The sequence below is a fragment of the Triturus cristatus genome, chromosome 5_2, assembly GCF_964204655.1.
Source record: "Triturus cristatus chromosome 5_2, aTriCri1.1, whole genome shotgun sequence".
In the NCBI taxonomy this organism is placed as follows: Eukaryota; Metazoa; Chordata; class Amphibia; order Caudata; family Salamandridae; genus Triturus; species Triturus cristatus.
The window spans coordinates 352515516-352530136 of NC_140588.1; the positions used below are offsets into that span (position 1 = coordinate 352515516).

At 43.4% G+C, this 14621-nt stretch overlaps 1 protein-coding gene across 12 annotated transcripts in view; it reads right to left on the minus strand.

Annotated features, from left to right (window-relative positions):
- The window catches only part of ACD (ACD shelterin complex subunit and telomerase recruitment factor), a 272109-nt gene that overhangs the window by 139152 nt on the left and 118336 nt on the right, over positions 1 to 14621 (minus strand). For all 12 annotated transcript variants that reach the window (XM_085607173.1, XM_085607161.1, XM_085607171.1 and 9 more), the window contains one exon: positions 11608 to 11756. In XM_085607173.1, the coding sequence (XP_085463299.1) occupies positions 11608 to 11756 (149 nt within the window). The remainder of the gene's footprint in view (positions 1 to 11607; positions 11757 to 14621) is intronic.

Consider the following 14621-nt stretch of genomic DNA (forward strand, 5'->3'; position numbering starts at 1 on the left):
AAGCTTCCTACAGAATGGAATAAGATTTAAAAATTAAAAAAAACGATATAATTATTCCTATAACTGCTCTTTATGTTCTTTTCAGGACTCTGAGGGTAAACGTGCAGAGAGAGGGAGAAGATCCGGGTACCGTAGAAAAGAAGAGCATCGCAGGAAAGGTGAAACAGGATAAGAGACTGTATCCAGTGTAAAGTGGGAAGAGAATGGACTGGACTCTAAGACTCCAATTAGGAAGAAGATGAAAGTGGCAGGACCTTCTAAGAAACATACAGATACAGTTATGACTACTTATGCAAAAGAGAACTTGAGTGAGAGTGGTTTTAGACAGTGCAGCAGAAGTCACAATAGTTTATCAGACTCTCCAGTAGTTTCTGGTGGCAAGACCAACCGAAGAGTTTAAATGAGTTGAGACACCAGATAAGCATTTAAATCCTGAGGATAGGGTTCATAATTTAGAGACACAGGTTGAAGGGAGTATACCAAGCATCATTAAAGCAGTCTTCTGGACGCATTAATCTAAAGAGTATAACATCATAATAGCTGAAAATAACTGGTCCCAGTCTCTATTAAAGAAGGACCTCCGGGAACAGAAGTAATAAGGGTAGCTTTTTCTCACATGGTGAATAAAGAAATCAGGGAAATTCACACAAGTGAACAGGCGATAAACAGGCTCTGGCTTTATACAGAAAGTGGAGTGAGAGAAACACTTAATTTCACTTTATTCCCTTATGCAGTGAACCCCAAGTGTAGGCTCAATACCGTTTGAAGCCCGAGGCAAATCGGGGTGTAAAGGCAATATTAGATCAACTACAATTTCAGGGCATAATAACGCCTTGTCTTTTACTAATAAACACGCCCCATTTCCCTGTCTCCAAACCAGACGGATCCTATACAATAGCTTTAGACTATAGGACTTTAAACACACATATGCAGTGCAAAGTGCACAAAGCACAGGTTTAATGACGAACCTGCTATAAAAAAAATATGAAACAACCTTGCACGTCTCCAGTTGGTTCTTTAGCCAAATACGAATATAATGTCACTCCAACTCCAAAGGCCTTGACCATTGAGTCACATCAGAGTGTGCTCAATACAAATGGCTCTGCTCAACCAGTGGTAGGCACAAGATGTAAGTACTCCGCAGCCTGTACAGCGGTGTAGTGAAAGATGGTGAATTCCATCTTCAGAGAACCCACACTAAAATGTTACATGATAGCACTGCACAATATGCAGAAATTCATGCCCTGGCACTAACATTACAAAAGGCTAACCTGTCAGTTCTCACACTAATAGTGTCTGATTCGTCCTTTTGTATGCAATTGTACAATGTAGATTTAAAACACTGATGCCTGAATGGATTCAAGGATTCAAAGTGGAAACCGAATGAGAACAAACAGATCTGGGTAAAGGTAGCTATCTTATAAGGTAAGCTTCTATTGGCACGTTTAACACACACTTTGGGCCATCACATGATGGCTTTCACGCCAAAGGGAACTGTGTGTCTGACTTAGCTGCCACAGCTGCAATACAGACTGTCAGAGTAGCAGTACTAACCAGATCTCAGACAAAAATCGACACAGATATATTAACAGCAATACATACAACCACAAAAGTTAGGACGCTTCCAGCGGGCTTTCTTTCTAAGTACTTCAACAGCCTTGATTCAGATAAGATTCCTGTGGTTACTATACAAGGAGGTTAAACTTAATCAGGGAAGCACATGAGGAATTGACACTTGCCCATGCTGGCATTATTGCAACCATAGCAATGCTCCAGCAATGCTACTGGTGTCCCTTTCTATATAAACAGACTAGAGATTATTTTAGACAATGGCAAGTCAAAACCTCTGTTAGAAGACCCCCACCTACCATCCTTACACTCTCCAACATCCTGTTAAGGGTTATTTATTTGGACCATATTTGACCAACACATTCTGTTGACCAGAATAAGTACATATTAGTAATAATTGAACCATGATCTGGATTCTTATGGGTGCGACCACGGAGCAATGCAAGTGCTCGAGTTGTTGTAAAGGATTTGCAATCTTTGTAAGCAATGGGAGCAGTTCATTCATTTCATTCAGCCAATAGACCTGTATTCGTCTCTAAGGCTTACAGAGATGCTATGTCTGCTCTGGGAGTTTGTCTGCAGTTCAGTAATCATTTTTGATCTGAGTCCAACGCATTAGTTGAACATGCAAAAGCACGATTAAACCAGCCTTGACTGCTAGGATACTAGGTTAGGTCTTAGCTAGTACCATAATTTGTATGGAGTCCAGAGAGCATTAAATAACTTCTCTAGACGAGTATTCGAATGTCACACTTCATCCGAGGTTCTCTTTGGAGTGCCCATGTATATACCTGGTCTCAATAATCCTGAGAAGGTGGTGGACAAGAAAATGTTTGAGGTCAGAGATAAGCTGTGCAATGTGAATCATTCTGAAGCTGCACCAGTGAAGTGAAGGTTTTAGCTGCTGCTAAAGGTTGGATCCTTAAAACAGATCTAGTTTGTGAAAACATCCACGATAAGCAAGCTTTTGAACCTACAGACCACCAGTTCCAGTCCTTGGGATAAAAGGCAAATGCACTGTAATTCTGCCTCCTTTGTCTGGTTCAATTAGAAACCAACAGATGTCCATTAACTTTGTGAAAAAGAACTGTGGGGCCAATTATGTAAAGAAGACCATCATGGACACCAAGAAGGAATCAGAATAGAACCTTTCAGCCTCTCCCGCCTCTGAATGAAATACCCCTAGAAGAGAGCAGTAACACCACTATCTTGAGTACCCAGCTGGGGATATTTGTGCATAGTGCATCTCCAACTTTATCCAAAGCAGTGGGTTCCACAGATGAATCCGATGCTGCCATCACACAGTTGCAAATGTTCAACGCATCTCCATGGTTTACTATGAGCCATCACGTGAGTAAACATCAATAGAGATGATGCCTTTACAAGGAACAATGATCGATGAGAACAAATCTGAATTCTATACAGAAGACTTTTCATCATGCTCCATTGTCACTTCACGCCATAGTTTTTTTCTCATCAGTGGTTTTGTGACAGGTACTTGATGCCCACTTGATCCTATGTGTGGATCCTTATAGGAGTATTCTTTTCATTATGTGGCTGACAATGACGATCGTCGTTCTGCTGCTACTAAATGGACATTACCTTGCTGAAAGAACAGTTCGACAACCAGTGGTTAGGGAACTTCAACCACATCTATCATCCCACAGAACTCGTCTATCATCCCACAGAACTCGTCTATGCTACCAACATTACATCCTATCCTGTGCCTGGTGGCGTAGCTAGTGAAAAGGTTCCTAATCAATTTATGGGGTCTACTGAGACACTGAAATTACCATATGCATTGAAAGTTTCCATGAGTTATGTTATTATTCCTGATTCTATTTCAGATGACTGGAATACGGAGACTGAAAAACTAATAATGTCTGATTTGCTGGCATATACTGCCTTTAACCATGAAGATCGTTATTTGAATACATTGAATCATAAAGAAATGTATTGTTTTCATCATTATGTACATTAATACATACATAGAACTAGTTATCCTAGGGAAACATACAATTACACACAGTGGGAACACTGCGAAGGTCATCCAAATTTCTTGTAGAAATGTCCCTATTTTCAGAGTTGTTTCTGAAATAACCTGTGAATTTTATGCATTGGTATGGAATCTGCTTGGCAGTAGTCAACAGACTCAAAGTGACACTGTGCCCCTAATTTTTCTTAAAGTGATCAAGCTTAGAGTCTGCCTTCTTACAAAAAGAACATGTACATCGCCGGAAAATCTTGTGGAGTGCTCCATGTGTATAAAGAAGTACAACACTAGTGCCAACTTCCCTTAACAGGCAATCAGTAATATCTAGACCAACAGGGATAACATATTTGGTAGTCTTATTCATCATGAATTGCCTGCACCACAGAGGTCCTAAGGGACCGCCGGCAAAATCTGGCTGCCTATACCATAAGGCATGTGTATACAGACCCAGTAAACAAACAGCATTAGCCAACTGTAATGTCAGACTGGAGGAAGAAAACATATGTTTGCCAAAAGCCTCAATGCTCTTAAATTTCCTAACTGAAGCAATTGTAGGGAATGAATTGGGATTCACTTTAGTAGATGAGGCCTGAACCAGGCATTTTCTGGAGTAGGATGTTTGGTAAGAAAATCAGGATCATAAAGATCTGGCCTGTGATTCCTGGCCACCTGCCTATTTATCCATGGACAACAGGGCTTTAAACAAGTGACCATCAGCACATTGGTGAGGGCCTTGCAGAAAGAAAGCAAAGACCCAGAAGTAGTTGGCCCGGCCTGCGAAATTTCTGTGAGGAATTTTATCTTTTCAACTGAGGGCAGATGCAAATACAGAAACTCAGTTGCCATCCAGACCACCACTGCAAAGGAGTCACTTTCTTCCATTGGTGGCCCAAGTGGCGACTGAAGCCCTGCCTCTGGAGAGATGTCACTGCCTCTTGCAATTCCAAGTAAAAGGCATCATCTGTTTAGTGACCGGGGAGAAGCTCTTCACCATCATCTGCATCCTGGGTTCCCCCTTGATCTGAATCAGAGCCAAAGAGAATTTGGGTGTATGATGACCAGTTGTGCTTTTTTAATATCAGAGTGCGACATCAGCCGAGCCCAGATACCAGAACCATGCCTGGTATGTTTCTGTGACCGGCATCTGTTTTGTGCAGTCACAGCATTCTGTGAAATATGTAGTTTTATTTGGGGTCATCATTTCTTATCACACTGAAATTCGTTTCTAGACGTCATCAAAAGACCAACTAAATTGGGAGCAGAGCTTTGGATCTGCATTGGAAGGCGCGGAAAGAAAGGAACGGACATCAATGCACAGGGGTGACATTTATGTACGGCTCCACTCCATCACTTCTGGGCAATACGGACCCATTGAAGAAAAATACACAGATCCAGCCTGGCTCTAGGCCTGGAGGACGTTTTAATTATGCTGGAGTAATCAGAGTAATTTTATGCATTACAGGTGTGATCTGAAATTATGCAATTATGCCAGCTTGTGTAATTAAGAGTAATTTGGGGCAAAAATCCAAACACTGGAGAGCAAGAGGCTATTGGCGAGTGCTGTTTGTGTTCAGCAGCATTTAGTGCTATTTTCTTAGCACAAAATGCATCCTCTACCCCATTCTGGAGGCAAGAATGAATTTTGCACTAAGAAAAAAGCGCTAAATGTTGGATTATGCTTCTAACATAATTACGCAAAATGACAGGTAATTTTGTTGTAATTACGCTAGAGAGAATTACACCAGTTATGCCCACCCAAACCTGACTCCCTGGGGGTATTCTACAGTGAGGAATCTGCAGTTATACGTATCCATCAGAAATGTTTTTAATAATAACCTTTTTTGGCCATTATGGTTATTGCAGGAGATGTAAGGCTAGTCACACAATCGAATAAGGCCCCCAAATGATACTATTGAGCTAGGACAGGTGGAGGCAGCTTGGATCAGAGAAGCTTCTGGATCTTTTTTCCCCCCATCAAAGGGGGAACCAAATGGATTCTGCAGAGGGTCTTGTCCTTTAGCTAAAAATTCTTTATACTCAAATGTATTTTGCAAGGCTTATCTCTTCTTCTCCACTAAGATTGTGACAGAGGCCCAGAAAATTCCTTGACAACTGGAAAATCTCTGAATATGCCTGGGTTTTTCAGACGGTCCAAGGTTTCCATTAAAAACTTCCCAGGGATTCCTCAAACTTTGGGGCAAATCTCTTTCCCTTCAGAACAGTAGTGGAAAATAGATCTGGCTCCTCTAAAGGCATTTCAAAATGGATGCCACTCTTTTGTTGAGAGAACCCCTAAACGAAATGGGACTGGATGGTGCATTTGGACCTCAAGAATGTCTACATATTTCCCCCACTTCCATCTCCAGGTGGTTTATTTAATGGTCTGGAGCTCTCCCTGCAGTTACAACTGTAGCAACAGGACCAACAAAAATAGAGCACACGTTCCCAGTAGGCACATAAGAAGGTCTTGAATGAACAGGAGGAGCCTGAATCCTTTAAGTACGTCCAAGGAATATGTTTTTACTATCGCCTTGACATGGACATCATCCTCACAGTCCATTATTGGAACAAGAACTGCCATTCCATCCATCATAAAAAGTTTGGTGCTGGTACATATTTTGACTACAGGGTGACTGCAAGCTTCAGTAGGACGTCTTCATCTCATGGCACGGTTTGCCTTTTCAAATGTCTTAAAGCAAGTAATGGGAGCCATAAGCCAACTTGCATCACAATGCATTGATTTCCTACTGACATAGTAAATAGTGCAGAAGCAGGTGCAAGTAGAGTTCCATGCAGAAATCATCATTACTCATTGCTGCGCCCCCTTCCTCGGGCCTAACATGATTCTATGATTTTAAGAAATAGCCATATGACATACACCTTGGTAAGATACCACTCACAAAGGCCATGTTTGCTAGGTGAGTAGAAACACCAACATTGTTTTTAATTTGTAGGTGAAATAATGCATCTATATATCTGTAGGAAACTGGATCTATATATACTACACCAAAATGAGGTATAGTGTGTATAGAGCCCAGGTGACCCCAGAGGTAGGCAGAGGTTAAAGTTAGATAGAACCTTACTCTCTATTTGTGGTAGAGTGGTCGAGCAGTAAGGCAGTATCAGAGGACAGTGTTAAGCATTTGATGTACACACTCAGTCAGCAAATGAATTCACACACTCAAGAACTGAACTCTAGGCGAATTGTTTTCGTATAAAAAATATACTGTTGTTTTATTTTAGAACCAAGCAAGCCCGGCACAGGTAAGAATTAAATACTTTACAGTAATAAGTTGCTGAATGTAGAACAGTTTGAAAATGCAATAGAAATTTCACTTTGTTTCATTTACAGGGGATGCAGTAGGTTGCAATACTTAGCAAATACAGTACATTGAAATGAATATCTGGCTGTAAATTACAGGTAAGTTACTTTTCACGTTACTTCTTTAACTCAGTGCTAGATACCTAGATTCAGCACTGGGACATTTCCTGCAAACAGGTAAGTAAAGGCGTTTGGGTTATTCGTACGATTTTTAAAGAATATTTTTACATTTCAAAACTCCACACTGAAACTTTTTGGGAGAAAATTGTCAATGTTATCCTATGGAGGAAAAACAGCTTATCGGTTCAAAGGTAAGTTATCGACAGTGGGAGTCAAGGTTCGGGGGTTAGACACAGGGGTCCCCCAGGGTCAGTGATGCACTCTTGTTACACCCTCAGCGGCACTAAGGCGGCCGGGTGCAGAGTGTTGAGGCCCAATGTTATCCAATGGGGGATAGGGGGCCTCCGGTTGGTGGCTGCTGGCAAGCAGGCCACTGGGTTGTGGGAGCAAAGCTCCTAGGGTTTAAGTCAGGGCAAATGGGGAAACAAAGTAGCACAAAAGGTGCACCCTCAGTGCCACTGAGGCGGCCGGGTGCAGAGTGCTGTTTTGACGTCAGGCACCCTGTTTCTAATGGAGAACCTCCGGTTTGCAAAAGCACTGCAGGCAGGGAGATGAAGGACTTCTGGTTGCGACCACCACTTCGAGAGGTAAGTTGGGAAGTTAGGGGTTGGTTAGGCACTGTCGGTTTGGGCGTCGGGTGCAGAGGTGCCTTTTGGGGTTGGATCTTTTCACCAGCTCATGGTCGCGGTTGGGGGGCTTCTGGATTTAGGCTGCAGGCGTCGGCTGGAGGCTTGAGGCAGGTCAGGGTTCGCCGGATCTCTGTTCAGGATCGCCGGAGTGAGCTCCTCATGGTGTTTTTCCACTCGAGCTCGGGCCGGGTTCGGCGGGTGCAGAGTGGGCTGGATTCACAGTTTCCGGCTGCTGCCAGAGGTTGCTGTTGAACAAATCCGGTGTTCACAGGGGAAGCAGTCTTTGGAAGTGAAGGCAGGCAAGTCCTCCGGGGTTTTTGAGGTTGCTGGCTGCAGGACACACCGAGGTTTCGCAGGAGCAGGTTCGAGGGGAGACAGGTCTGTAGGGCTGGGGCCAAGTCAGTGGGCGTCGTCCTCCTGTTAGCTCTGCAACGCTCTTCGGTCCTTCTTCTTATCTTCTTTCTTGTCGTTTCTGGATCTGAGGAAGCAAGGTTCAGGGTGCCTCCTAAATACTAGATTTAAGGGTGTTACAGGTAGGTAGAGGGCAGGGACCAATGGGTCCCTTCCCTGGGGTGGGTACACCCCCTATTGTGCCACCATCTAGTGGGAGGGGGGCAGGAGCCTGTCCCTGAGTGGTTGGGTCCCCCCATCCTCAAGATGGCGGGGACTCGGGAGTTGTGCTTCACCTCACCTCCCCCACCTGAGGGGTGGAGTTGGCAGAGGTGGGCACACCTCTCTCCCTCACTTGTTTTTCCCACCAGTTCCTGCCCCAAGTGGGGGGCAGAACCAGTGGGGACCAGTTGCTGAAAGCAGCAAGTGGTCTGGGGAAGCTCACAAAGGCAGCATACCTTTGAAGCTTCCCCTTCGTAAACCCTGCCCATCCTGGGGCAGGAGGCTTGGCACCTCGTCCCAGGATGTGCATTGTTTCAGACCCCCGAGAGCAGCAGGCTCTCAACCCAGGGGTCCAGAAACATGTCTGTTGATGGCAGCCTAAGCAGCCACTCAGTCGGGACACTAGTAGTTGGTCGAGTTTCAGGGGGCATCTCTAAGATGCCCTCTGTCATGCATTTTACATTAAATCCCACAGTGGCATCAGTGTGGGTTTAATGTGCTGAGAGGTTTGGTCCCAAACTTCCCAGTTTTCAGTGTAGCCATTATGGTGTTGTGGAGTTCGTAATGACAAACTTCCAGCACCATAAACTCTTAATGGCAGCACTGCACTTACAATGCCCAAGAATGGATTTGGGCACTGTAGGGGTACAGGGCTCATGCACCTGTACCCTCACCAATGGCATAGTGCACCTAGCTGGAGGGATGGCTGATCTAGGCCAGGGCAGTGGATTGTAGGCATGGCACACAGAGATGTGTGCGATGTCAACTCTTCACTTTTGTGCGGCAGCAAAACAAGCAGCCTGCAAAGGCAGTGTGTGAGTGTAGTGGTACAGGACCTCTAAGGGTGGCACAATAAGTGATGCAGCCCTTAGAGGCCTTCTCTGGTCACAGTGCCCTGGGTACCATTTACCAGGGGCTGACCTGTTGCCAGAGATGCTAATTGGGTTTAGGTTTCAATACAATTTTAGCGAAGGAACATAGGCCCTGGGTACCTGATTAGCAGGAGCCCAGGGCACACTCAGTCAAAGAACATCAGCAATTCAGCACAACTTGGGTGCATACCATGCAGAAAGAGGGCACTTTCTCACAATATCTAAGTGTTCTATTTTACTACTATCCTTCACTTTAAAAGAAAATCATTTGATAAGGATATTTTGAACAAAGTCACTCTTCTTTTATTTAGCGACCTTTTTAAGGCTTGGTGTATTTTGTCCACCTTTTAAAGCAAATTAATGGAATTGGCCATATAGCCTGTCTTAGGTGCTTTATTATTTGTTTGTGTCACATTTATTTCCTGACCTTTTGCAAAGTAAGGGGAAGACGCCACACAAATGTGACTTAGGAAAAAGGGCTCCTGGATCACCACACGTTGGCAAGACTATTCAGTGCTTGTGATTCCAATGGAGATTCCATTGAATTAGAAAATTAATTGAACATAATATATGTGCTCAGAAAGAAGTATTTAAAAGTATCCCATAAATATACTCATTTGTGGGTTCACCCATATATTTTCTAAATATAAACAGATATTTTATAAATGTAAAGTTTTAACCATGTGCAATTATGGTAATTGAAAACAGAAACATCTGTCAATATGTATCATCTTATTATAAGTACAGTAGATGTACATCCCTTACGTTTATGTCGAGGTATATTGTGAAAAATATTTACAAAATAATGTCGCATTTTATCAGAATCCTTGTAAAGGTATTGTGCCTTACTGGACACCTCTTCTCCACCAACCTCTGAAGCTCCAACAGTGTCCTCAATGCGAATGAGGTTGATTATAAAACATACTGCCTATTCCCAGGGTCCATTTTCAGGACTGGTGGTGTTCCTCCTTCTGTGACAAGGTATTATTTTTTTCTACGTTTTACAAAGAGGTCTATCACTCTTCTTTTGAGAGCAATACATCTTCTTGCAATCCTACACTGATCCTGGAGGTGTGGAAACAGCATGCACCTTGCTGGTAATATTCTGCCAGTCTTGTCCTTACTTTCTATTGTGTTTTGGCCATGAGGCTCTCTTTAGTCAAAACAAGAAGCTCCATCTCAGAAAATGTGTGCTTGTTATTATTTCTAAAGCCATGGTGTTAAGTTGCTGTAAAGATTTAGAGCTGTAAGATGATGACTATCGATTACAAGCTCACACTTTCCCTGGAAAAACAAGGAGAAAATTGCTCCCAATTGTATGCAGGACATGAGTCGTAGCCTCCATCACCAATCACTGATGTCCTGTGGCAAAATGTCCTGGTCTAGCCTCACAAAAACTATGTATTTCCTGTGTAAAATGTGATTTTGCAGACTTAGGATACTTTGTGCATTTGGGGTAAATCCGCAGGCCATTTTAACGCACTTGGTAATGCTTGGTGCTGAAAATGTGCATGTGATTTTACAGGGAGAGATTCTGTACCGAGTAAATCCAATACCATGGGGGCCAGAACAAAATGTGTAATTGAATCTCCCAAGCCTGGATTTAAGCCACAGAATTTACATTACAATGTGCAAATTTACCACATGGTAACAAAATCACTCGTAATGAAGGCCTTAGTTGAATCCAAAATATTAAGCGATAACCCAATAAAAAAAGTTCAAACCGAGATTTAAGACAAGAATGAGAAAATGTGAGCAGGCAGGGTTGAAAGAATGGAGGAGGGATTCAAGCAAGTAGCATCTAAACAAATTACACAACATCATGTAAGCCTGTTGTCGAAACATGCATAATTCTCAGATCCATCATCAAAAAACAAATTAAAGAGCAAGACAATGACGTCTGGTTAGAGTCTCTGGGGAATCACAAAATTGTAGTACTCTCGGGTAAACAAGTTTCAAATGTGGAATAACCAGGGTAGTGATGGTGATACTGTACTGCATGTACTGCAAAGAGAGCTGGCAGAAAAGGGCATAGTGCACAGAAAGAACAGGAATGCTTTGATCTCAGTCAGGCGATCTAGAGGCCTTTCATAAAGCTCAGCATGCCATGCTAGTAAAGGGTCACTGAGGAAGCCCACACACATTATGTATGGTGTATTTTTGGACCAACAGCTAACTTACACTGCAGTGCCCCCAAAGCAATGCACCCCAGTGGGAAGAAGACAGAGCTGTGTCTATAGTACTTTAGTGATATGGCTACGGCACTACCACCACGAAAGGACTGAACAAAGGTTGTATTCAATCTGACAACATAAAACGTTCTTCTTGCATTTGCTTATGCCAATGACAATATTTCTGAAATAATCGTCCCATTTGACACATTCCTAAGGGGAAATCGCTAACTGGAGTTTTAGCAGTGATGCTCAGTAATGCAGGACTGCAGTAGTCAATATACCTTTTATGGTGTGAACAATGATTTCTCCAACTCACCTTACTGCTTTTCCCATTTCGCCATGCAGTTGCGCCTTGATGTACTGAAGGACTCGATCCTCTTAAATTGAGACAGCTGTAAGCAGTGTTCTTTAAATCGTTGAGTTTTTCTTCATTTGCAACATTTAGCAGCTGAGTAAGACAATCGCCTAGTGAAATTAAAGTATTTTATAATTGGCAAAAGGATCACTTGAGAATGAGAACACATAAAAACACATCCCTCAAAGCAGATAGCAGGGGGTGATGGTGTGCTTAAAGTGCCTTGATTGGAGAGATGGTCAAGGCAGACCCCATGGCAGAGGTGAGTGAGTGGAGGGGAGGAGTCACAGGAGAGGCCTAAGTAGCAGTCATACAATTATGGGAGCAGGGGTGGTCCAAGAGGCAAAGAAGAGGCAGAATGAGCAAATGCATGGCCCTGGTGAGAAAAGAGCTCAGGGTAAAACAATGAGGGTCTGGGACAGTTCCACTTCACTCCCCACACTTGCCTTTCATCGCACACCATAGGGAGCTGCACTGTCTTCTAACTACACTTGCAGCTTCTCGGGGGCTCTTGTGGTCCAGAGCAAGCATGTTAGGTTGCCTCTCACAAAACAGAGGAATAGTCCGCTATTTCTTCACCATCTTCATGTCCCACAACCCACAGAAACAAAGAGGCCACTCTTGAGATTCATCTGGATGTGTTCACCAATAGGAACACAAAAGTTTATGTGGGAGAGGGCTCTGGGTCACCCAGCCAATCTGGGTCCAGGGTCCACTCATACCAAGTCTCACACATTCTCCAAGATAATGGGATTTGTTAAAGCCACCCTGATTGGCTGTGAACATCAGGCTGCTACAGCTCTGTCACTATAATTTCATGTCTTTTTCGAATAGTCACAGGGCATACAGGGGCCACACATGCTTCAACTGTGATAATCTGAGTCTTCTACCTCTTGTGTCCTGGAGCCACCTAACTACTGCACCCAAACTGAGCACCAAGGACACCCCTCCACTTTACTGTCAGAGCAGCACAATAGGTCAGCCCAAGGCTTCCCTCAGTGAAGTAATGTCAGCTAGAAACTCTGAACTCAATAGCGAACGTAATAACACTCAATAAGTCTACAAATTCAGCCAGTGCCTTTACTTTGAAAGAGAAAAAATATTTTAATACACATGTAGCTGTATACTACACATAAGATTACAAATGTACACAATTAAAACCAGACATCACTATCCACCCCTGAACTAGAGATCTGTTTACGAAATGTCTGTGACCATGTTAACAATGCAAAATTGACATTTTGACAGGGGTACACAGTGTGTAGCACCTTCCGACAACATTTGTAACAGGGTTACAAAGCCACAAAAATATCTGCTTACAGGCTTTCCTCTGCAGGTGTATATGATGCTGCAATTGTGATATAAGGGAAAATATTACCCTGTAAGCATCTGTTTGTGGCATGCAGCGCTGTAGATTCACATGCTATGCATATTCCGGCTTTCTAGTGTCGGGATCTGACATCTTTGAAGAAGTCTTTTGAGTCATTAGGTATGGTGAATTCACGTATCGCCAGCAATGACCAGGGCCATCGGCTCCATTGCTAGATTATTTTTCCTGCATGATGGGTGAGGATGAATATGGAGCATGGAGATACATGCAAGATGACTATGCGAAGGAAGGAGAAAGAAAAAGGTTTCTGCAACATCAAAGAGGCTTCCGGGGAGGAAGGTGGGCACATGTGAATCTACAGCACTACCTGCCACAAACAGATGCTTACAGGGTAAGTAACATTTTCCATTTGAGGGATGTTAAGCTGCGGATCCACATGCTGTGCGCAGACTGTATAGCAGTCCTTCCTAAAGTTCTGACTGGCCCGAGGATGTTGCAGAAGATTAGAAAAGTGTGCATAGTAAAGCCTGGCCAACACTAGCTTGTTGGCAAGCTAAGATATCCACATAGTAATGCTTAGGTAAAGTGGGAGGAGTAGACCAGGTAGCTTCTTAGCAGATGTCAGCTATAGGAATATTACCAAATAAAGTAATAGAAGCAATTTTTACGGGCTGAGTGGGGTCTTGGAAGTACAGGCAAAGGTCTTTTGGCTTTGGCATAACACGTCTGTGGGCATTGTGCTATACCTGCCTTGGAGACATCATGTCCCTTTTTTTGGTTTGGAAAAAGAGACAAGGTGCTGCTGTATTTTATGGAAGGGTTTTGTCCTATTGATGTAATACAGAAGGGCTCTTTTGACATCTAATATGTGAAGAGCTTGTTCTGCTGCCGACTGTAGATGTGGGAAGAACACTGGGAGTTCTATTGTTTGATAAGGTAGAAACTAGATCCTACCTTGGGGACGAATTTAGGGTTTGTCCTGAAGAGAACCCTATTGTGAGCTTGGAAAAAAAGGGTTTTCCAGGGTAAAAGCCAGAGGGTCACTCACACACATGAGGGAGGTGATGGCTACCAGAAAAGCATCCTTCCAGGAAAGAAATGTAAAGGACAATAGTGGAGAGGCGCGAAAGGAGGGCCCATAAGAAATGTTAGAAAAATGTTGAGGTTCCACATGGGGGCAGGTGGCACTAGTGGTGGAATAATCCTTTTGAGCCTCTCCATGAAGGCTTTGATAACAGGAACTATGAAAAGTGAAGTGTGTCCTCTATCTTGAAGGTAAGTGGCAACAGCACCTAAGTGAAGCCTGATGGAAGTGTAGACAACACCTGGCTTATACAAGTGAAGCAGAAAACCAACAATGTCCTGGATTGCTGCTTTGAAAGGGTCAATTTGTGCAGGAAGACAGTAGTGCACTAACGTTTTCCATTTGGCTGCAACAGGCTCTGGCTGTAGGCCTGCGTGCCTCTTTAAGAATGGACATACACTCTGAAGGCAGATTAAGGTACCCAAAGTCTAGGACTTTAGGAAATAAATCCAAGATTGAGCTGTTTGACTTTGGGATGCCTGAGTGGGCTCTGATTTTGTGAGAGAAGATCCGGTTGTTTGGGAAGCTTCCCATGGAGCACTACAGGAATGTGGGGAAACA